Source organism: Hemisphaericaspora subhashii (assembly GCF_019202705.1).
Source record: "Hemisphaericaspora subhashii strain CBS 10753 chromosome Unknown scaffold14, whole genome shotgun sequence".
Classification (NCBI taxonomy): Eukaryota; Fungi; Ascomycota; class Pichiomycetes; order Serinales; family Debaryomycetaceae; genus Hemisphaericaspora; species Hemisphaericaspora subhashii.
The window spans coordinates 52,070-73,757 of record NW_026057437.1 but is presented as its reverse complement, the minus strand read 5'-3'; the positions used below and the strand labels follow the sequence as shown (position 1 = coordinate 73,757).

Here is a 21,688-nt window from a genome sequence, read left to right as displayed (position 1 = left end):
ATCTATATTCGATGGAATGTAGAAAGGATTTAGTAAGAGTATTACCTATACCAAGAAAGATATTGCTTATCACTTTTTGATAGATTACAGTACCATCATTTTGACTAAGTGTTATCGCAAATTGAAAAGTCGGAATACATGGCAGGAGTTGGGAAAATATGGGTTAGCAGCCAGATTAGGCGATAAATTTAAACTTGGGGGAAATTTGAAAATATTTTGCCTGTTGCTTGGACTTGGGGTTTCTTATTGCAATGTCCAATAATTTTAAAGCAAAATGACGTGAAAGCAGTTTCTCTAAAGTAGTTTCGTCACTATGACTTACCCTGGTACTGAAACTGTTTTCAACATGTATGGCACTACGTAAAATATACTAATAAATATGTTCGGTATTGAACACAAGAGCTAGACTCTAGGGTTATTGGAACCTTCCATTTGAAAGTACTCTATTACTACAGTAAAAGTGGTTTATATAAATGTAAATATATTATTAGCGTATACAAAATCAAACAACAGAGTAATTAACTAAAAACTAAACTTTCAGAGAAGAGTTCTTACCAGTAGAAGCAACTTCTTCATCAACTTCCATACCTTCCAAAACATCAGCCTCTTCCTTCTTCAATTTTCCAAAACGAGCAGCTTGATAAGCTTGTAATTTTTCCTTTTGTCCAGTCAATTCCCAAAAGATTTGCTTCGAAGTGCTTGCAAGACTTTCTCTACTTTCCCAAAGTGGGAACAAGATAACTTGGAAAACAGTGTAAAAGATCCAAATGAAGAATACAGCAACCCAACCAGTAAAGAATTCCTTACTGAAAATATATCTGGTACCATACATTGGCATTGGCCAAAGAACCAAAAGACAAACCGTCAATGTAATACAAATGATACAACATTTAAAGAAAGCATTATGAAGAATTTTTTGTTCTTCTTCGTATGCAGCCATATCAACTTCTTTTGAAGCAACAAAAACATCAGATTTCACCTTGTCAGTAATTTCATTGTCAGAACTTGGTTGGTCTTCTTCCAAATCATCATCAACTTTACTGATCTTTTGTTTCAAGATTTCCCAATCGAAGTTTTGTTTCTTGAAGATGAAAATAAAAGTAGGAATTAAAATAAATGGAGATAATAAGGCCACACAGTTACCAGTCAACATAGCTTCGTCTTGGAATGTATTGTCATAACTAATGGAACCGAATTTAACCTTAGTACAAACCAACCAGGCAATAATAGCAAAAGTTGTTGAAATTGGAGGAGTGAATGTAGCAGCATGCCAATTTTGGTGTTTGTATAATAAAGTAAGTGCAGAAGACAACACAGCACCACCAATTATAATACCCATTAATTCATACAAGTAACCCAAGGAAACTTGAGCATAGTAGAGACCAATAGAAAAGGCAGCCATGGTATAAGCAAAAATAACAACTGACAAATGTGAAATCCAAATCAACTTCTTACCAGTAGCTTGTGGGTTTACGTAAGTTCTGTAAATATCATAAGTACAGATAGTTGAAACCGCAATCAATTCAGCAGACATGGCAGAAGTAACAGCCATAAACACCATTAAAAGTGATAAAACCGCACCAGTTTGACCTAATAAAGCAGAGGCAGCATTTGGTAAAACTAAACCAGCACTAACTTCAGCAGCAGTCATTCTTCTACCTAATGGCCAGTATTCAGTTTGTTCTAAAGCCAAAGCAGCAAGACCCATAGTAAGGGAACAGAAGGCTGGGATTGGAAGCCAAGCTAATGAGCCTAAGATGTATCCACGATAGGTAGAAGCTGGGTTAGCTGCGAAAGCTTTGTTGAAATAACCATTGTCTAAAAAGACGGTACCGAAATTACCAACAATATTAATCACAAAGAACATAATACCAGATTTAGAATGCATGGTAAAGTAAGATCCACCAGCATTACCTTCTCTTGGTTGAGTTTCAGCTAATTTAGTAACAATTTCCCAAACAGCACCTGGGGATCCTAATCTGTCAGAAGTAGCCCAAGTGGTGAAAGCAAATGCAATAATAATGCAGACCATGACAACAGTATGAGCATAATCAGTTAAGATAGTTGCCTTGATCCCACCGAAAAGGGTATAGACGACAACACCTAATGGTAATAACAAACAAGATGCAATTGGATTCATACCAGTTAAATCTCTAACCACAGCAGATCCACCTGTTAATAACATGGAAGTGACTAAAATATTAGTAGCGAAACCCCATATGATATAGATGATATGAGTTTTTGATCCATATCTTCCTCTAATAATTTCAAGATAAGTATGAGCAGCTGGAGCTCTTTCTCTTCCTTTGATAGCCAAACAAGCAAACAAGGTAATTTGACAGGTTGCACCAGCAGCATAAAAGAACCCACCTGAAACACCATTATTGTAAACCTGAGTTGTTGAAGTCAATAACGTCGCCGCCCATGTCCAAGATGAAACAACTGCAGAACTAATTAAACCAGTTTTCACTGATCTACCAGCAGTGGAGAACTCTTCAGAAGTCATTCTTTCTCCGTTGTATCGTTTTAAAATGTATGTGGTTAACATCATACCGGCCGCAAATACGAAACCTAAACCCACCACAACTGCGTAACCTGCACTTTGTGGTAATGGATAACTAGCAACTTCAGACATGATTAATATTATAGTTGATTTGTTTAATTGTCTTTGATTGGTTTTACAAAAGTTAATTGGACTTGTAGGAATATTGTGGTTACTTATATATTTGAAACATTTCAATGATTTTTGCAACCATTCTTTTCTTATCTAAAGGAGTTTCTGAGAAAAATAAGTTTGGCAGTAAACAAAAAAATCAGAGATAAGGATATTGCGTCTTTGTTTTGTGCAAGCCTTCTCCATCTACAACAATAGGCGAATTTCAAACGGTTTGGGAATTGCCGTTCGGTATATTTAATTCTCTCGTGGAAAATATATGTACCTGATTCCAAAGTTCATAATACTGATCAACAAGACTTACCTGGTATCATATTATTGCTAATCCTTGTAATGAACTTGACTGCAGCTACTCCATTGCTAGGGACCTTCGGGAAAAGAGGAAGTTATTCTTGTTTCAGAATCCTTAATTTTTGCATCTTCGACATTTTGTGACGTTTTTCGTGATAGTGATTTAATTTTCTTGGTTTAGTTTTATCAGTGTTTAATTTTCGGCCCGTGATAGGCGCGTGAAAACTTTATTTCTTCGCATCTTTCACAAGTAGTTGCAATTTATCTTTCAGTAAGAGCGGCTGTGCTAAGATACATTGATTTGACTGGTATGTGTTTATTAGATAAACATACACTTGCTTTATCTATAGATAGATATCTTTGTGCAGGAGATCTACTTATCAAATTCTGGGCAACTGTACGAAGTTCGGCTCCCCAATTTGAGGGGTGGAACATTGACATCAATTTTTTTTCTTATACATCTACAATATTGGGAAAACTACATAATTAGAGATAACTATACAGAAAAGACATCACTTGTATTAAACCGATGATAGCTTAGTAAGCACTGTTATCTTGATCATTCTGATTCAGAGCTGAGATCTTATCAATTGTGGATGGATAGCTGTGAGAGCCCTCGTCAATGATGGAGCTTGTCAATCAAACTTAAGACAAGCAATCTTGCGTCGCAGCCATTTTCATATTATGAAAGATAAACCTTTGAGCTTTTGCAGGTTAGCGGAGAAGGCAACTCTTATGTTTAAACCGAAATAAGAATCCGTTGGCTGTTATAAGTTTCGTCTTAGGGACAATTGTTTGCGATTCGTCTGTCAACATGTTTCTGTACATAGTTATCGAAATAGATTTTTACTGGCCCGAATCAGGCTCCAATGGGTTTGCTAAAGAGAGCTCGATCTAAACTCGCACTAGGTAAGAGGGTTCGTCTAGAGAAATAAGTAGTTCTCCGTTCTAAATTTACCACCAAGATCGTGCGAAAGCTTATTTTTTTAAACCTAGTGAGAAAGCTACAAGATATAAATCAATTTCTGTGTTGTAAATTTGTCAATTCTCCTATAAACAAGAATCCAATATCTAAAAAAATCAATCAATTACGTAAACTATATAAAACAAACCATGTTGTAAAACTAAATAAAAGGTCAATGGGGGAAATAAAACAAAATCCTACAAACGTTTCAAAACATCTATTCAATGTATTCTCTATCATCAACTTTCCCTTCCACTTCATTTCTAACTTCTTCCATTTCAACTACTTGTTGCTTCCAGATCTTCTTATCTTCTTCTGGGTTGGATTCCTTAACAAACAAAGAGTCATCAGGTCTTCTATAGGATCCACCAATTCTGTCCCATAAAGTTGTGAATTGTCCATAATTATAATTAAAATATAAATGATGGATGGTATGACAGGCAGTACCATTAACAAATGGATCATTGGACATATAATTACCATCATGAATCATAACAGTCCAGAAATTAACAAAAGTGAAGAAAACCAAATAGGAAACCTTATGAAGTGGGAAAAGCAATGGGAAAATGTGATATGAAACACTTTGTGCCCAACCATCAACAGGGTGGAAAGCATGAGATGCAAATGGGGTACAAACAATCCATTTATGATGTGGCTTGTGTAATTTCTTGTAAACACTTGGCCAATGTAACCATCTATGAACAAAATAAATTCCACAATCGGTAAACAAGATGAATTTAGGGAATTGGATAAATACAGCCTTCCAACCACCGTTCGATTCATTAATACCCAGGTAAAGATGTGAATAACCTCTTAATTCCAACAAGAAGAAAGGGATAGTTAACATGACCATAACTGGAATGGCTCTGGTTGCAAGACTGATTTCCAAAGACATTTGATTCTTTAAATATCTTGGATGGTTAAAGATCTTTCTATCAAAGACAAATACATAGGAAAGGTATGCAACTCCGAAATATAAGATCCAACCGAAAAGGGTGGCAATAAGAAACATACTAAAAGATTCTCTTAATAAGTTTGATCTAGCAAGCAATGACGCGTCAAAATAATCACCAGCAGGGAAAAGTTTTGGAGCTAATCCATAAACTTCTGATTTATCGGCATAGTTGGCTATCTTGGAGATTATATATTGAGGAATATTGGCCGCATTTATACTTGATGAATTGAATTCTGGCATTGAAAGGGTAGAATTAACGGAGTTAAGCCCAGGGACCTTGGAAAATATATCGATATTGGAAAGAGTATTGACAATTGGAGAGTCCTTTAAAAGTTGATGGACTGTACCATCCTTTGGCAAAACCTTAGCATAAGCTTTATCGAAAAGATAGTAATCAAAGATTTCTAATACAATATCCATCGTGAAACAAAAATGTTGTTGATCTTCTTCAGGCTGGTTTCTTGAATGAGTCGGTGAGTGTGGGTGTGAATGTTTTAGAAGGGCTCTCCTATAACTATGAAACCTGAAGGATAAGAACTAAATTCAAAATAAAAAAACGAATGAATGAACAGATCTTCTATGTAAGAAAATCAAAACAAATAAAGAAATATCCCCTTTATTAAATAGAATGAATGGAAGGTGTAATACAGTTTAGAATAAAATTTATTGCACCATTCATTAAGAAAACAAGAAAGATTTTTCCCGTTGATGCAGGATTCTACGATGAAAATTCAAATATCTGATCGTATAGCTTTCCTCATTTGATGATGTTTTTTTAAACGATGTAACAATTTAATTTTATACGACGAACATTGGAACGAGAAACGAGGCAAACAAAAGAAAAAAAAAGTTTATATGCAGGATGTCACATCTGACGGTCGGTAAACCCGGTTGTAAATTTTAGTTAGAAAAAAACAACATCAGGTCATACCATGAACAATTGGCTGCAAAAAAAACTAAAATGGACCCATAACCTGGAACTGCCTATTAAAATTGATTTCAGAATTAAAGTTTATAAATTCAAATGGGCGAATATCTATTTAAAGAAGATTTAATAAATCAGGATTAACGTGAGACGACTGTTGTTGCAGTTTCTGTGGCTGCGAATGAGATAAAGCAGGACTACCTGAACTTTTTGGTGCCAAAATCATATTCGAATTGAATCCAGGAGGATAGCTCGCATTATTAGTATTCACTGGCGGATTTCTGACCGGATTCATAACATGCTGTTGTGTGTTATATGTTGAGCCTGACGTGTTTGTAGCCTTGGTTTTGTTCATTTCTGTTTGCCAATTCAACTGACTTGAGTTGACGGATGTAGAACTCTCGTTACCTGCCAGTTGGAAATCATCAAAATCATCATCAGCATTATTGGGTCTATCAAATGTGCTTTTTAATGCATTTAATAATTTGGTGTTTGAGGCATTTGTGGCTTGGTTCGTAGCTCCGAATTTTAGTCCAGGTTGCAGTGATGGTTTGTTCGGTTGCATGGGTTTTAATGTCACTGGTGTGGTAGTGCGTGACCTTGGCTTTAACGTCACTGGTGCAGTATGCTGTGGGCTTGATCTATTAGGTTGGTTCGATCTACGAAATACTGGTGAATTGCTTACTTTTGGAGAATTGCTTCCTGAACTGTCATTTGATTTCCTCATTGGCTGCATAACAGACATTGATTTTGGACCTGGGAGTTCTTTTGGACTCTCATGTATAACTTGAGTTTGTAAAAGTGATTCAAAATTGGTAGGTTTTGCATTTCCATTTGATACTGACATATGAGAAGTCGATGTCTTAGGTAAGGATGAAACTTTCTTTGCAATTAAATGCTTTTGAATTCTATCGGTAATTGATATGAAGTTTTGGAATTCCATTTGAGAACAATCATTACATCCAAATGCAAGGGCAAGACATTGTGGTAATACTGATTCAACTGACGATTCTAAATCAAGTGATATATGTTCACTTTGAATTAATTTGGAATAGAAGCCCAATACTTTCCCAACAATTCTCTTGTCTCTACTCTTCAAATTTCTCAACACTGGAAATAATTGTTCATTAACAATGATTTTATCAATGATCTTGCGTTCGACAAATATCTCAAACGTTTCTATGGTGATCAATTTCGTTGATAAGATAGTAGTCGTTTTAAATACCTGACACAACATGGGAAATAAAGTATTCTTTATAAATGGGAACTCGATTTTTTCAATTATTTTAGGTAAAAATCGCAAAAAGGTTTCCTGAAGTTTGATCTGATATTGGATCTGCTCTTGTTCTTTAGGAGAGGTAGTCAATACCAAATCCAACATTTTCTTAATCAAATCCACAAATTCTTTATCATTCACTTTCTCTTGAATAATTTCCAAATTGTCCACTACGGCAAGACGACATCGAACTGAAGAAGTAACCAATTTCGTAAATGTCTTGGGTGCCTTTTTGTTTCTCGAATCGTCTTTAAATAAGACACTGAAAACGCGATCCTGGAATGTCAAATGAGATAATGTTTTGGAAATATTTAAGATGATATCAAGGGATCGACAAATCAATTCTTCTGTATTTGGATCGAATCCAGTAGATTCATTCAAAACATTCAATTCATTGGTTAATAAATCTATCAATAACGGCAATAATTTCAGTGACCTATATGCCGGTGGGAATTGTTCAATCACACTTGCTTGTGTCCTAGGGTCGATATCCATTAATCCATTCATAAACAACAATTTCTCGTCTATTGCTTTGGTTGAAAATTCATCAATAAACCACATAGCTTTAATTATACTTCCGTTAAAGAAGTCCGAGTCTATAAATCTATTCAACGTAAGTCTGTCATCGGGATATCTTGCTAATAATTGTGGGAATATTGGATATAATCTTTCTGGAACATTTTTCAAGACATATTTTAATTCAGATGGTTTATGATTATAGAATTTTTGTTCAAATTTTCTAAATTCTTGTTTATAATCGGAAATACTATTTGAATCAAAGCAATTTATCAATAAGTCTTGATTATATAGATAATATATCAAATGTCCCAATGACCAAATATCGTTTGCAAAATCTAATTTTGTATGAGAATCTATAATTAATTCAGGTGCAGTGAAATTCAAATTCAAATTTGCAAATGGGATCATGGATGAATTATTCATAATATAGAAATTCTCCCTTTCTTGCGGTGATATTTCACTTAGATTTTCCAAGAATCTAAATCCAGCTAATTTCCAATCGCCTTGATTATTTATAAATATTGAAGATGGTTGAATATTCAAATGAATAATCGAACAATGACTATGTAAGAATTCCAACCCTTTACTAATCTGTAACAACCCTTTCTGAATCGATAATTCATCTAGACTACTATGATTCACTGTAAATAAGTTATCTGTCACTGGTTCACTAGCAAATAAGAATTTTGTTTTAGTTTCTTCAAGAACTTCAAAAATCGTCAATAATTGTGGATGTTTTAATTTACTTAATTGATTCACTTCAGCTTTGATAACTTCATAAGATTCATTAATTATAACTTTGGGGTTCTTAATACTTGATGAAGATGAATATAATCTTTGTACTTGAGATTCAAATTTGGATTTATCAAATATAAACACTGACACAATTTTTCCATTTGATTTATGTTTAGCAGGATAGATATACCATGGTTCAGCAACAAAAGACGGATTGTCCAGGACGTTATATGCGGCCCTAATACCTGTCTTGAATCCTAATTTAAACATGATTTCTTTCACCTGTCGAGATAGAATGCAGTTGTGTGAGGTTTTGTAAATGATTGGTAGATCTTTTAAAGGATACGTGGGGCGGCGTAGCTGTCAGAAAGGGAGCAGGAAAAAAATACGAATCTTTTTTTGAATGGAGAATTGAAAAGTTTGAATATTTTTTTCTTTGCATATGTGAAACAAACTCTTCTCGAAGAGAAACTAAACACATATACAGAGAGAGACACAATAAGGCAGTATGGAATTAATGGAAGACAATTTTAAACATTCAGCAGAGCGATTGGATAAACCATCTGCATATTTACGAAGAAAGGCAAGAAACAACAATTTTTCTGATGTAGAACGGGCATTAACTCTGAAAACTGTTTATGTTGGGAATTTATCAAGATTTACTACAGAAGAACAAATACATGAATTATTCCTGAAATGTGGAGCTATAGATAGAATCATTATGGGATTGGATAGAAATAAATTAACTCCATGTGGATTTTGTTTTGTCATATATAGAACTGAACAAGGATCACTAAATGCCATGAAATATTTACAAGCAACAATTTTGGACAGTCAAAGTATTTCAATTGATTTGGATCCTGGATTCCGTGAAGGAAGGCAATTCGGAAGAGGGAAACACGGAGGTCAAGCAGCCCAAGAAGCTGCTGCAGCAGCGGCTGCAGGCATAGACACTAGAAGTGAAGGTGGATTTAGAGGAGGTTTCCGTGGTGGATTCAGAGGTGGATATAGAGGCAGAGGTGGGTTTCGAGGACGTGGAGGTGGTGGTTTTAGAGGTGGGTTCCGTGGTGGTAGAGGACGCGGGGGTTATAGAGGAAGAGGTGGAGGTGGTGGATATAGAAATATGGAAGCCTCAGTGTATATCCCATCTAATGACCCTACTTTTGATGCACCCACTACATTCAATCCAATGCAATCAGATCTGAGTAATCAATAATAATCCAGTGCCAGTTTCATCATAGTTTAGAATTATGTCAATGTAAAAATAATGTACGATATATTTCATCTTGACTATTTTGTAGTTGATTACTTCTTCTGGCCTATGCCATTCCTTTTTTTGGCAAAGTTACTCTTTCATGGGATGACATGGGATGACATAGTCTAGACTCTCGTGACAATATGTAATTGCATCAGCCACATATCTCCTGATTTGTAGATGTTGCAGCCTGGGATACGAAATGGAAACCCACCCGAAAAAAAATCACGTTGCCAAGCAACCACAGTGTCTCTGCCAAAATGATGTCAAAAGATTACAAATCCAATTCCATGACAGAATTGTCAATATGAGTCGATCTATTAAATTTAAAGAGTTCTCTGTGTAGGCATTGATTAGTGGACTAAGATTAGTTAGACACATTAGATGTAGAACTTAATAGTTGAAAAGCTATAGCTGAAAATGATGAAACGGCTAGAGTTTTGTTCATTTTGTATTAGTAATACCATATGAAAGGGGGGAAGGGATCCGCCTTACAATCCAGAATTTGGGAGAATTGACTAAATAGGGGGGGAGATATATCTAAACATTAGTAATGTAGTAAGGTCCAGTCTTGAAGAGGAAGTATACCACTATGAGACATGTCATTGAAAGTCCTTGCTTCAACCCTGTCCCCGTTCTATAAAAGTTGCGCGACACATAATTTGGGTGCAAAATGGATTTTGCTGCAACAATTCTCCCCACACAAATAATTATTATTTACCAATTCATCATCCATGAGAGGGTAGATTATTAATTCTAAAATTGTAATTGGATGTTCAATATATGTTTATTTTTTTGTTTCTTCCAATGAAAGATTTAGCAAATGTCATCAGTTTAGTTTTGGTGTAATTATTTTGTAGGATTTCATGACTAAATTTCACTAGAAATGACTGAGCCTTTGTTTTATCAAATTTAGTTTTAAAGTATCAACATATCATCTTGATAGATAGCATTAGGTCCCCAACCTCTTCTAGCCCCTAAAATTTGAGCAATTTGTACTAAACTGGCAAAACTCGGAAACATGGAACTTTGCATCACGTGATTTAAACGTGATCATAGAGGAAAGCTATCGTTTATCTTATAGTATGCTGAAACTATTGCTCAGCATTCCAGGGATGTTCAATTGGTACTTAGCTCTTGGCTGTTTAGCTCACCAAGAACACATACCCCGAGTTTGTGTCACAAAATGCTCATCATCAGCTCATAAAGTCGTCTAGAAAATTCTTCATAGAAAAAATGAGTGACACTTTTTATTTTTATTTGCGACGTTACATGGCCACGTACCCCGGACGAGTACAAACCACACGTCATTAGATACCTTAAATTTCCTGGCGGTCAATATACAAGTTGTTTATTTACCAGTTCAATCCAACCTTCATTTAGCTTTGGTGAAAGGTATTGAATATATTACTCAGTGCCATACTTATTTGCTACGACCAATAATTAAGTGAGGTAGAGAAGAAAAAAATATTAATTGTGCCATTAGGAGTTGACACAACGAATGGCTTCAAGAAAATAGTCCCAAAGAAAAAAAACGTTTTTTTGAATTCATGGTCATTTTTCTAAGGAATACTTACAAAGCAATTAAAGTATTAGTAAATGATTTGTATAACAGTGGAGTGTAAATAATGTCAATAGAAGACCTAACTACACCAACACAAGAACAAGTGCAAGAGCACCAGCAAGAGAGAGACCAAGAGCAACATCTGAACGGAGGTTCATCTCCGTCAGTCCTGTCAACTTCATCCCAATCAACCAAGGGTAAGTCAGTTCATTATTCTGATGCTGTGCTTACCCATAGATCAGCATCTACTTCGAATTTACGATTGCAGAATTCGAGTACTCCTTCATTAACCAGCAAGAAGCAACACCCTGGAATACGAGGGAAAACCGCTACCCATACGAGATCCCTTTCGCATACCAAGTTAGTGGCAACAAGTAAAGTATTATCACCATCATCAGGAAGCGGAATGGCCGTACGACCTCACTTGAATAGATCTAAATCAAGTGATGTATTAATGAAGAGTAGACAACCAAGTGCATTAAAAAGAAATAGTAGATCTTTTACAAAAGTAGGTGGTTTGCAACCTTTAACCAAGACCATGTCTAATCAATCACTTAAATCAAGCAAATCAACAACTTCTTTAAAAGCTAATATACAAATAGGAGCTCCATCCCAAATTGGATTAAAGTCAAGTTCCAAAAAGGGTAAAGCAATTTTACGATTAAATGATAATGATGATGATTATGAAGATGTCGACGATACAACCAATAATGAACCAATTCCACAAGGATTTGATAGTGATGAAACTATATCGACTAGTATGATACTGCCTCCAAGTCAGAATGTACCTAGTTTATACGAACAGATTAATGCAATAGTGCCAGACCCAGTACCTACAGCACAAGTAGATGAAGTTCTTGACAGAGCTGATTCAAATGCTGCTGAAAGATTGGAAGTCGTTGAGGAAGGAGGGACCATCGATAGTGCAGTATCTCATCTCAGACAGAATCTTGCTCCTTCAACCAGGAGTTCAACTGAAGATTTTTCCATGACTAATAATCTATATGGTGGATCACTATTATTATCACAATCTACTGGTTTGGTTAGAAAAGTAAATCCGATGAGTCCAGCTAATCAAAGGACAGGGCCCGGAGGAGAAGTATTTAATAGCAGTGGTGGTCCTATGCATATCGGTAATAGTGATCAAACTATTGAATCACATCATTCTGATTCTATTAGTGGGATATCTTTCAAAGCAAATCCAATGGAAAAGCATAAGATTGCCGAGCCTGTGATTACAAATAAGAATGTAACTCAGAAGAATTCATACCAACCTGATCAAACTATTTTTAATAATTTACAAAGAACCAATAATCAATATTTAACCACCAAGAAACATCAACAACAGCAACAACAACAGCCTCATCAGCAACTGAATATCAATCATTCAATCAATAATGGTGCCAATAATTTCTCGGAATTTCTTCGTGCTAATCAATCCTCATCCTCATCAACTGAACTGTATGCACATAATTTGGAAACAAGAACTCAACAAAGATTGTGGTTACAAAGGGAAAGTTCCCTTATGGATGTAACCAATTTAGATTCCAACAGAATATCCAATTTTTCCAACTTGTCATTAAATAACCTAATGTTTGCTCATAATTATAATCAAAGCCATGCAAATGTGCGTGAGCTCCAACAACATTCACAACATCCCCATGGACCACATGCACCTCAACATGTCCAACATTTACCTCAGAGCATTGCCCCATTGACTCCACTAACACCCACTGGACCCCTGGTACATAGTAATATTGCATATCAACAGCCAAACAATCAAGAACCACCAGCTGGATATAACGCAGTAGGTGGAGGAGGAAGTGGATTATTGTTGATGGTACAGGGTAGTACTCAACAGACTACAATTCAATCCAGAACTGAATTTGAAAGATTGAATAGAGAATATCTTAATGTCAGAAGACATTTGAATCCAGTTGGAGAAAGTTTGAATCGAGTGAATAAGTACTTGAATCAAGATCTTAAAGTTGCCAAAACTAAAAAGAATGGCGCTCGCGGTGGTGGCGGTGGTGCTGGCGGCAGCGGTCAAGATATACCTTCTGAATCTACTGCTATAACGTCTGCACAACATAATACAAATGCGAATTCATTCAAAGAGTTTTCGCCAATGTTTCAAGAAAAGGAATTAGAAGTAAGTGCAATGCTTGGTAAATTATGGCATGATGGGATCATTTCGTCGGCGCTGTCTTCAATGGTGAATATGAGAGGAGCTATCCATCCGGGACATCCACCTCAGCCTCATCAACAACAACAACGTCAAGTTGGACATGGTGGTATGTCTGGAAACTCCCAAGTTTCGATGAGAACCAGTCAGCCTCCTCCAACTACTCGAGCGGTGAAATTGGCCGGTGTTGCCGGAGAGTCGCAGGATCTAATGCCAAGGAGACGTACACATGAGCATCTAATGAATATTGATGCTTAGTTGGAAGGTTTGATTCAAAACAAAAATTTGCATAAGTTTTTCTTAATATATATAATAGTACTTAATAGTACTTGATGAATTTTACAAATAATATAGCATCATTTAATAAGGAGTTAATAAAAATGTAACGTGTAGTATATATTAAATTATTTACATGCTAATCCTTCTCTCACTATTATACAAAAACAAACTTAAAGGATCTAACCTTGTCTTTGTTTATGTTTACCATTTGACTTACAAAGGACATAAACTCTTCCACTTCTTTTAACAACATAACAATCTTTACATAATTTCTTTACTGAAGTTCTGACTTTGAATTGTCTAAGTGGAGCAAACAATGAAGCTGCAGTATTGTATGGGTTTATTATTCTTGGGGTGGCATTAAAAATGGATCTGTTGACGTTGGGCACGATGAATTGTCTCTTTAATAAACCGAACATTGTTGATGGGATAATGATACTTCAATATGATGATATGAAACGTTAACCGTTAGACTCTATAGCTTTTGAAGATTTTTTTTTTCTCCAATAACGAATGAAAAAAATGAAAAATTTACTAACAAAGAAAAACACGTGATTCGATTACATAAGAATTCTGGTATTATTACATAATCAGACTGAACGTTGTTTTTGCTCACAAAAGACAACACATTTTTTTTTTCAGATTTTGACAACCCACCAATCCAACTGATCAATCTAATTCAATTCAATCAATCAATTGGAGTAGGTTAGTCGTATCAATCATACAATGTCCACACTGTCATACAAAAAACAGGATGCGTATGCCGTTACCGCCAACATTCCTGATAAGATGGCTGTCTTTCAAGAATGTATGCAACAATTCAATGCTTCACCAATCAATGTTAAAAAGTGTCGTCAATTATTAGCTAAATTATTAAGATTAATTTATTATGGAGAACAATTCCCAGCTCAAGAATCTACCCATTTATTCTTTTCAATTTCTAAATTGTTTCAACATAAGGATCAATCATTAAGACAATTGGTTTATTTAACTATTAAGGAATTATCAGCTACTTCTGATGATATTCTTATGGTTACTTCTTCAATCATGAAGGATATTCAAGGTAATGATGCTGTTTACAAACCAAATGCAATTAGAACTTTATCTAAAGTTTTAGATCCAACTACTGTTACTGCTGCTGAAAGATTATTTAAAACTTCAATTGTTGATAAGAATCCAGTTGTAAGTTCAGCTGCATTAATTTCTGCCTATAATTTATTACCAAATGCTAAAGAAGTTGTTAAGAGATTTACTAATGAAGCTTTGGAAGCTTTACAATCATATAAACAATTTCCAGCTACTCAATTCCAATTACATGATTATTATGGAAGTTCTACTTCAAATTTACCTTCTACTTCATATATGTATCAATATCATGCCTTGGGATTGATTTATCAATTAAGAAGTCATGATAAAATGGCACTTATGAAATTAATTACAACTTTATCTGAAGGTTCATCTTTAAAGAATTCTTTATCCACAATTCAATTGATTAGATATATTAACAAAATTTTAATTGATGATCCAAATTTAATTGGTCATTTATATCCTATCTTATCAGGATTCTTAAAACATAAATCCGATATGGTTGAATTAGAAGCTTGTAAATCATTGATCAATTTACAACATTTAATTAAAGAAGATCAATTTATGGCAATTGTTAATACATTACAAAAATTATTAGGTGTTCCCCGGACTGCTACCCGATTTGCTGCCATTAGATTAATTAATAAGATTTCAGCTAGACATCCTGAAAGAATCATGGTTGTGAATTCTGAATTGGAAGGATTGATCAATGATTCAAATAGATCAATTTCTACATTGGCCATTACTACATTATTAAAAATCATGGGAGCTGGTACTACTGCAGTTGCTGGTTCAGAAGGGGGTGAAAGTGTTGATAGATTAATTTCCAAAATGACTTCTTTGATGGATGAAATCACGGAAGATTTTAAGATTGTAATTATTGAAGCGATTGAAAATTTGGCACTTAAATTCCCAAATAAACATAAGAAATTAGTGGCATTTTTAACTGATTTATTAAGAGATGATGGTACATTACAATTAAAAACCAGTATTGTGGATGCTTTATTTGATTTAATCAAGTTTTTACCTGATGCTGATGCAAAACAATTAATTTTAATGAATTTATGTGAATTTATTGAAGATTGTGAATTTACGGAATTATCAGTTCGGATATTACATTTATTAGGTGATGAAGGTCCAACTACATCTAATCCATCATATTATATTAGACATATTTATAATCGATTAGTATTGGAGAATTCCATAGTTAGATCCAGTGCTGTTATTGCATTAGCTAAATTTGCTGCTGTTTGTGGTGGTGATGTTGCTAAGAATATTACTATTTTATTGGGTAGATGTTTAAATGATGTTGATGATGAAGTTAGAGATCGTGCTGCTATTTCATTGAAATTTATTGAGAATAAATGTAAGAAATTAATTGTTAGAGAATCAAGATATGATTTATATTCTTTAGAAAATAAATTAATTTCTTATTTAAATGATCCAGCTAATTTTGTTGATAAATTTGCCATTGAAGAAGTTCCAATTGTTTCTAATGAAGAATTGAAATCAATTGAATATAATATCAAGATTAATAGATTAGAGAAGAATGCAACTTCAGCCACCAATGAGTCTGCCGTTGGTGCCGAAGATCAAACGGGAGGCAGGGCCAAGACTGAAGAACCTAGTGAATCCAATGCTGCTGCGCAAGAATTATTAAAACAACAAGAATATGCTCAAGAATTATCTTTGATTGATAATTTTGTTGATTATGGTAAATTAACTAAATCAACAATTGTTCCAATTTATTTAACTGATAAAGAAAATGAAATTGTGGTGAATGTTGTTAAACATTTATTCATTGAATCCCAAAAATTAGTCTTACAATATAATATCACCAATACATTACCTCATACTGCTTTACAAGATATTTCCGTTATTTCTCAACCTGATAATGAATTATATGAAGAAGATTTCATTCTTCCCTTGGATGAATTAAAACCGGACCAAACTGGAATTGTTTATGTTTCTTTCAGTATTCCTTCAATTGACGAACAAGCAGATTTGATCTGTAGATTTGGAAATACAATTGCATATACTAATAAAGATATGGATGATGATGGGAACGTATATGAAGGTGATGATGGATGGGCTGATGAATATCAAGTTGATGATTTGGATGTGTTGGCCTGTGATTTCATTACTCCTTTATATAATTCGAATTTCACCGCTTTGTTTGATCAATTGGAGATTCATGATACTGGGGTAGTTAATTTGACTGGAGAAGGTAGTAATAGATTAGAAAACGCGGTTGAGAAATTGAAGTCTAGTTTGAATATGATGGCATTGGATGGAAGTGATTATGTTCCAAGTGATGCTACTAGTCATGTATTGAAGTTGTTGGGTAAAGATGCTTGGGGTGGGAAAGTTGGGGTTTTGATAAGATTGGCAAGTGCTGGTGGTAAGATTGCTGCTAAGATTGAGATTAAACTGGAAACTGAAAATCTTGGTGGATTGATTCTTAATAGTGTATATTAGTTATTTTGTTGTTTAAACAGTATGTAGAGAATAAAAAGACTACACTTTTGTATTGTGATAACGTGTAATTTGTCTATAATATCAGATACACAGAGTATCTATCTATAAAAAAGGTATTTATACAAAATATCAATGCTTCCCTTTGGTGGGATTTGATTTTATTTTCTTCATTTGTTTATATAAGAAACCACCTGAGAAGTAAACCATAATTGCTGCAAGGACAATTAATAAGAATATCCATACTGCACCAGTTGTATTTTCTTTCCCAGCAGTAGGACAAGCATGATGAGATCTAACTTCAAAGAAATAAGAACAATCATTAGATGATCCAACAAATGACACTTGTGCTTTTGCCATCATTTCTCGATCACAAGTAAATGTCAAAATAGTTGATTTTCTTAATCTTTGACCTGATTTTGAATCCAATGCATTACAATAAGCTCCATTTTCATAAGTTAATGTTAATTTCCTGCCTCTAAATTTCGGAGTAGTTGAGAATTCTCCCATTGAAACATATTTATTAGTTTCATTATCGATATAGAATGCACCTATTTTATTTGCTTCTACACCATCTTTAATTTCATTATTATGACCATCATGTGATTTCTTGAATGGATTAGAACAGATTCCTATTGTGTAGTTATTACCACTGTCATAACCTCGACTGGCCCAAGGTAATGGTTTTCCTTCATTTGATATAGAGGAAAGACCACGAAGGTCAATGAATCCTTTACTTACTGGGTGGATGACAGTACATGGGTCTAATTCAGCCTCTTCTTTATGTTCTTCGTGTTCGTGTTCTGGTTGTTCTTGTTGTTGTTGTTGTTGTTGTTGTGGGTTAGTCTCTTCCCTTGGTGCCTCGAAGGATATATGACTTATTGAGTCAAGTATATGAGATCCTGCTTCATATAAAGTGTCATTTTGTTTTGATTCTATGACAGTAATAGTTGCTACTAGTAGTATTAATATTAGGAATAATATAGTTACTTTTCTAAGTATTATCTTAGCTGATTGTCTTAGTGTGAAGTTCATTAGCGAGTGACTGGATATCTATGTATCTATCTATAAGATATCGGGGGGATGTGTTATTATTATTATGTTGAAAGTAAGAAGTAAAAATCTAAATGTCTTGGCTTTATCGTGTTTTTATTTATAAATTTGATGAGAGAGAAAAAAGAAAAAAATTAAAAAATAAGTTTTTTTTTTGGCATGAAATTTTAAGATTTTAAGATTTTTGTCATTTGAGACAAACGACACACTGTACTATACATATGTAGAATGGATACACAACGTGATTATAAGAAACAGTTTATAGAATAATCAATGTAACAATAAACTGATAAATTTAAGGGTTCATATTTTTAATAGTTTTTAGTTCCCTATTCTTTATATACAAGTATTGATTAAGAAAACATTGTCATCTAATCCAATTCAACGGTTTTATGTATAATCTCTAATAATATCTCATCTCTCTTCATGTGTAAAATTGGTTTAATTAATAGAGGCGATGTGAGTTATAAATGATGGCGGATTAAAATCTTTGACTGTGTTTGTGTGTGTCTTAACCAAAAAAAAAATTGAAATTTTCTCACACAGCCGAAAAAAGATTTCTGGTAAGTCAATATACGAGTGTGTAAAGATTTTCTAGAAGTGACAATTTAATTTGCTGTTCTCTAAATGAAAACTCAATCAATCAATCGACAAGTCAATATACAACAAAAGCCAAGACATTAAAAATAGAATTAAAAATCCATTGAAACTCAATCAAGTGGAAGAATCAGATACAACCCCATAGACATTCCCTTACTACATTAACAAATACAGCCAACAACAACAATGGATGCTTGGAATATAACAAGTACAATTCCTTCAACAACAAATATAATACTGGGAATTACACCATCACTTCCGACAATATTAAATTATTCTGATCCTTTATTAAGTAAAATATTAACTTCAAAAAAGGCTTTACAATTATTAGAATCTAATTTCGTATCTCCTCCTTCATTTTCATCCAACGACGAAGGTGAACATACAACATCAGATCAATCATCAAAAGAAAAATCATTAATTGAATTATTAATTGCCGCTTGTGATGGTGATTTAGTAACATTAGAAAGTATAACAAGATCAAATCCACAATTAGTTAATCAATTGTTTCCAACTCAAGAAGCAGGAGTATCTGCATTAATTTATGCCATTTGTTTTAATAATTATGATATTGCTGATTCATTATTAAATAATCATAATGCTGATCCTGATTTATGTGATACTTTAGTTAATTATACTCCATTGATGTGGGCAGTTTATTTTAATCAATTAGATATTGTTAAATTATTATTAGATCATCAAGCTGATCCATTCAAATGTCCTAATGAAAATGAAGATAAAAATGCTGTATCATTAGTTACACTTGAAAATATTGAAATGTATGAATTTTTCAAAACTCATAATTTATTACATCAACAACGAGGAAGTGGTAGTTTTGATGACGGTTCAGATCAACTTTATGGATCAAGTAGTTTCTTACCTCAAGATAATTATGAAGATGACTTATCAACAAAATTAAAAATGCAAACATTAACCGGAACTGAACGTGGACCGGATGAAGACGATGAAGAAGAACAAGCAAAAGGAAGAGATGAAGATGACGAATATGTATTAAGTCAAGATCCAATCTTACGTCAATTACCTGAATTTGATTATGAAAAACTATTACCGGAACAATATTTAAAATTTACTGATAGTGATATCCCTTCATTATTAGATTATATATTTGGACTTCGATCAAAACCAAAATATCAACATATTACAAAATTACCAGCAGCAATAGTTTTCCAATTAATAAGATATTCATATTTAAAAGTTGAATCAATTGAATTGACGGAATTTTTATTTGATTGTTTTACAGCCAGATTAAGAACAGTTACAAATACAAAATCAGGTGCTTTTAATATGGCATTACAAGATTCAGATTCTTCCAATCCTCATGGAGGAGCAGGTGATATCGTTTCACTTAGTTATTGGTTATCTTGTTTACAATTTTTACATTTTTATTTCACCAAGAATGAAATCTATTCAAAATTCCCTCAATTTTTACAAGAAATTATTAATTTAGTACAATCTTTAATTGCAACTTTATCATTCTCAATAAATTCAAGATTAAATTTATTAGTTGATGAATGTTTACTTGATTTCATTAATCTTGTTGATGTTTCCAATGTATTATATGCCAAAGATTGGAATTTATTTAAATCAAAATCAACCCTTCATCCAAGTACATATGATGACATATTGGATATGTTATATCCACCAAATGAACGAGAATTAATGAAACCTTCTCCAATTAGATATATTCAAGTATTGGGTGCTTTAGATTATGTTCTTAAGATTCATCAAGTTGATAATTTATTGAAAATTCAAACATTTTCTCAAGTGTTTTATTATATTAATTGTATTATTTTCAATCGAATCATTAGTCAAAATAAATATTGTTCAAGAGCTAAAGCGATTCAAATTAGACTTAATATTTCGACAATTGAGGATTGGTTAAGATCTCATAATATGAAAGTATATAAACCAGATGCAATTGGTGGGATTGAGAAATTAGTCCCACCAGAAACAAAATTAAATAATTTATTACAATTAGAAGAACAAAAAGATGAACCAGATAAGAAACCTTCTACAACAACTCAAAAGAAGAATCCTCATTATTTACAATTTTATTATAATTCATTATATCATGTGGGGAAAAACCAATTAACCCCCACCATAGAATTATTACAATGGTTACAATGTCTATCCTCCCTTCATGATGAAGACAGTTTCATCAACACCATAAATCAATTCGATTCCTTAAATTATTATCAACTCCTCAAAATCGTTAATAAATTATATAAATATGAAATCAATGAATCCAAATTCCCGAAAAAATTAATCCAATTGCTTAAAAAATTAGTCTCCCAACAGGGGGAACAACAAATCCAAACCGGGTTTTTGCATTATATGACCCAATCAACTTTCTTATCGAAAGAAGTATATATTTACCTAAATCCAAATTTCATCTTTTCGGTAGCATTACCTAACATAACTGAATTAATCGACAATTATGGTTCTGGTATTGGTGGAGTTAAGATCTTACGAGGGAAGAAATATCAACCGTCGTTGCCGATTGGGATTATGGATGATATTGATGAGATATTGACTGAGAATAAGAATAGTCAATTGGCGGAATATGATTATGAACGACAAGAACAGGATATGGATTATAATGATGACGAGGAGGAGGATGGGGAAGAGGGTGGGGAAGAGAGAGTGGATGAGAGGAAGAAGAAGGATGATGATGAGGAGAAGGAAAGGTTTAAAGGAGATCAATTGTTTAAGGAGGTGCAGATGCCAAATGTGTTGATGCATAAGGAATGGGAGAAGCCTAGTATGGATGATTTTGAGACTAATCCGTGGTAGATGAGAGAAAAACACACACAGAGAGAGATATATATATA

At 33.7% G+C, this 21,688-nt stretch overlaps 9 protein-coding genes across 9 annotated transcripts; 4 read left to right on the top strand and 5 right to left on the bottom strand. All coding sequences in view use genetic code 12, as the record gives it.

Moving 5' to 3' along the window:
* Positions 1-529: 529 nt before the first annotated feature.
* On the bottom strand, positions 530-2,635 carry DUR3 (Dur3p; the record flags this gene model as incomplete). Its single annotated transcript, XM_049409811.1, has 1 exon — positions 530-2,635. The coding sequence occupies one exon, from the start codon at positions 2,633-2,635 to the stop codon at positions 530-532; it is 2,106 nt and encodes a 701-aa protein (XP_049260986.1).
* Positions 2,636-4,146: 1,511 nt separating this feature from the next.
* On the bottom strand, positions 4,147-5,304 carry ERG3 (C-5 sterol desaturase; the record flags this gene model as incomplete). The annotated part of the gene is made up of 1 exon (XM_049409810.1): positions 4,147-5,304. The coding sequence occupies one exon, from the start codon at positions 5,302-5,304 to the stop codon at positions 4,147-4,149; it is 1,158 nt and encodes a 385-aa protein (XP_049260985.1).
* A 620-nt stretch (positions 5,305-5,924) lies between these two features.
* On the bottom strand, positions 5,925-8,609 carry J8A68_005713 (uncharacterized protein; the record flags this gene model as incomplete). Its single annotated transcript, XM_049409809.1, has 1 exon — positions 5,925-8,609. One exon carries the CDS (start codon positions 8,607-8,609, stop codon positions 5,925-5,927), a length of 2,685 nt encoding a protein of 894 aa, XP_049260984.1.
* A 238-nt stretch (positions 8,610-8,847) lies between these two features.
* On the top strand, positions 8,848-9,555 carry J8A68_005712 (uncharacterized protein; the record flags this gene model as incomplete). The annotated part of the gene is made up of 1 exon (XM_049409808.1): positions 8,848-9,555. One exon carries the CDS (start codon positions 8,848-8,850, stop codon positions 9,553-9,555), a length of 708 nt encoding a protein of 235 aa, XP_049260983.1.
* A 1,667-nt stretch (positions 9,556-11,222) lies between these two features.
* TCO89 (Tco89p) lies at positions 11,223-13,601 on the top strand (the record flags this gene model as incomplete). The annotated part of the gene is made up of 1 exon (XM_049409807.1): positions 11,223-13,601. The coding sequence occupies one exon, from the start codon at positions 11,223-11,225 to the stop codon at positions 13,599-13,601; it is 2,379 nt and encodes a 792-aa protein (XP_049260982.1).
* A 200-nt stretch (positions 13,602-13,801) lies between these two features.
* On the bottom strand, positions 13,802-14,041 carry J8A68_005710 (mitochondrial 54S ribosomal protein bL36m; the record flags this gene model as incomplete). Its single annotated transcript, XM_049409805.1, has 1 exon — positions 13,802-14,041. The coding sequence occupies one exon, from the start codon at positions 14,039-14,041 to the stop codon at positions 13,802-13,804; it is 240 nt and encodes a 79-aa protein (XP_049260981.1).
* Positions 14,042-14,348: 307 nt separating this feature from the next.
* On the top strand, positions 14,349-17,186 carry SEC21 (coatomer subunit gamma; the record flags this gene model as incomplete). The annotated part of the gene is made up of 1 exon (XM_049409804.1): positions 14,349-17,186. The coding sequence occupies one exon, from the start codon at positions 14,349-14,351 to the stop codon at positions 17,184-17,186; it is 2,838 nt and encodes a 945-aa protein (XP_049260980.1).
* Positions 17,187-17,315: 129 nt separating this feature from the next.
* Positions 17,316-18,218, bottom strand: J8A68_005708 (uncharacterized protein; the record flags this gene model as incomplete). The annotated part of the gene is made up of 1 exon (XM_049409803.1): positions 17,316-18,218. One exon carries the CDS (start codon positions 18,216-18,218, stop codon positions 17,316-17,318), a length of 903 nt encoding a protein of 300 aa, XP_049260979.1.
* An 804-nt stretch (positions 18,219-19,022) lies between these two features.
* J8A68_005707 (uncharacterized protein) lies at positions 19,023-21,650 on the top strand (the record flags this gene model as incomplete). Its single annotated transcript, XM_049409802.1, has 1 exon — positions 19,023-21,650. One exon carries the CDS (start codon positions 19,023-19,025, stop codon positions 21,648-21,650), a length of 2,628 nt encoding a protein of 875 aa, XP_049260978.1.
* Positions 21,651-21,688: the final 38 nt, after the last annotated feature.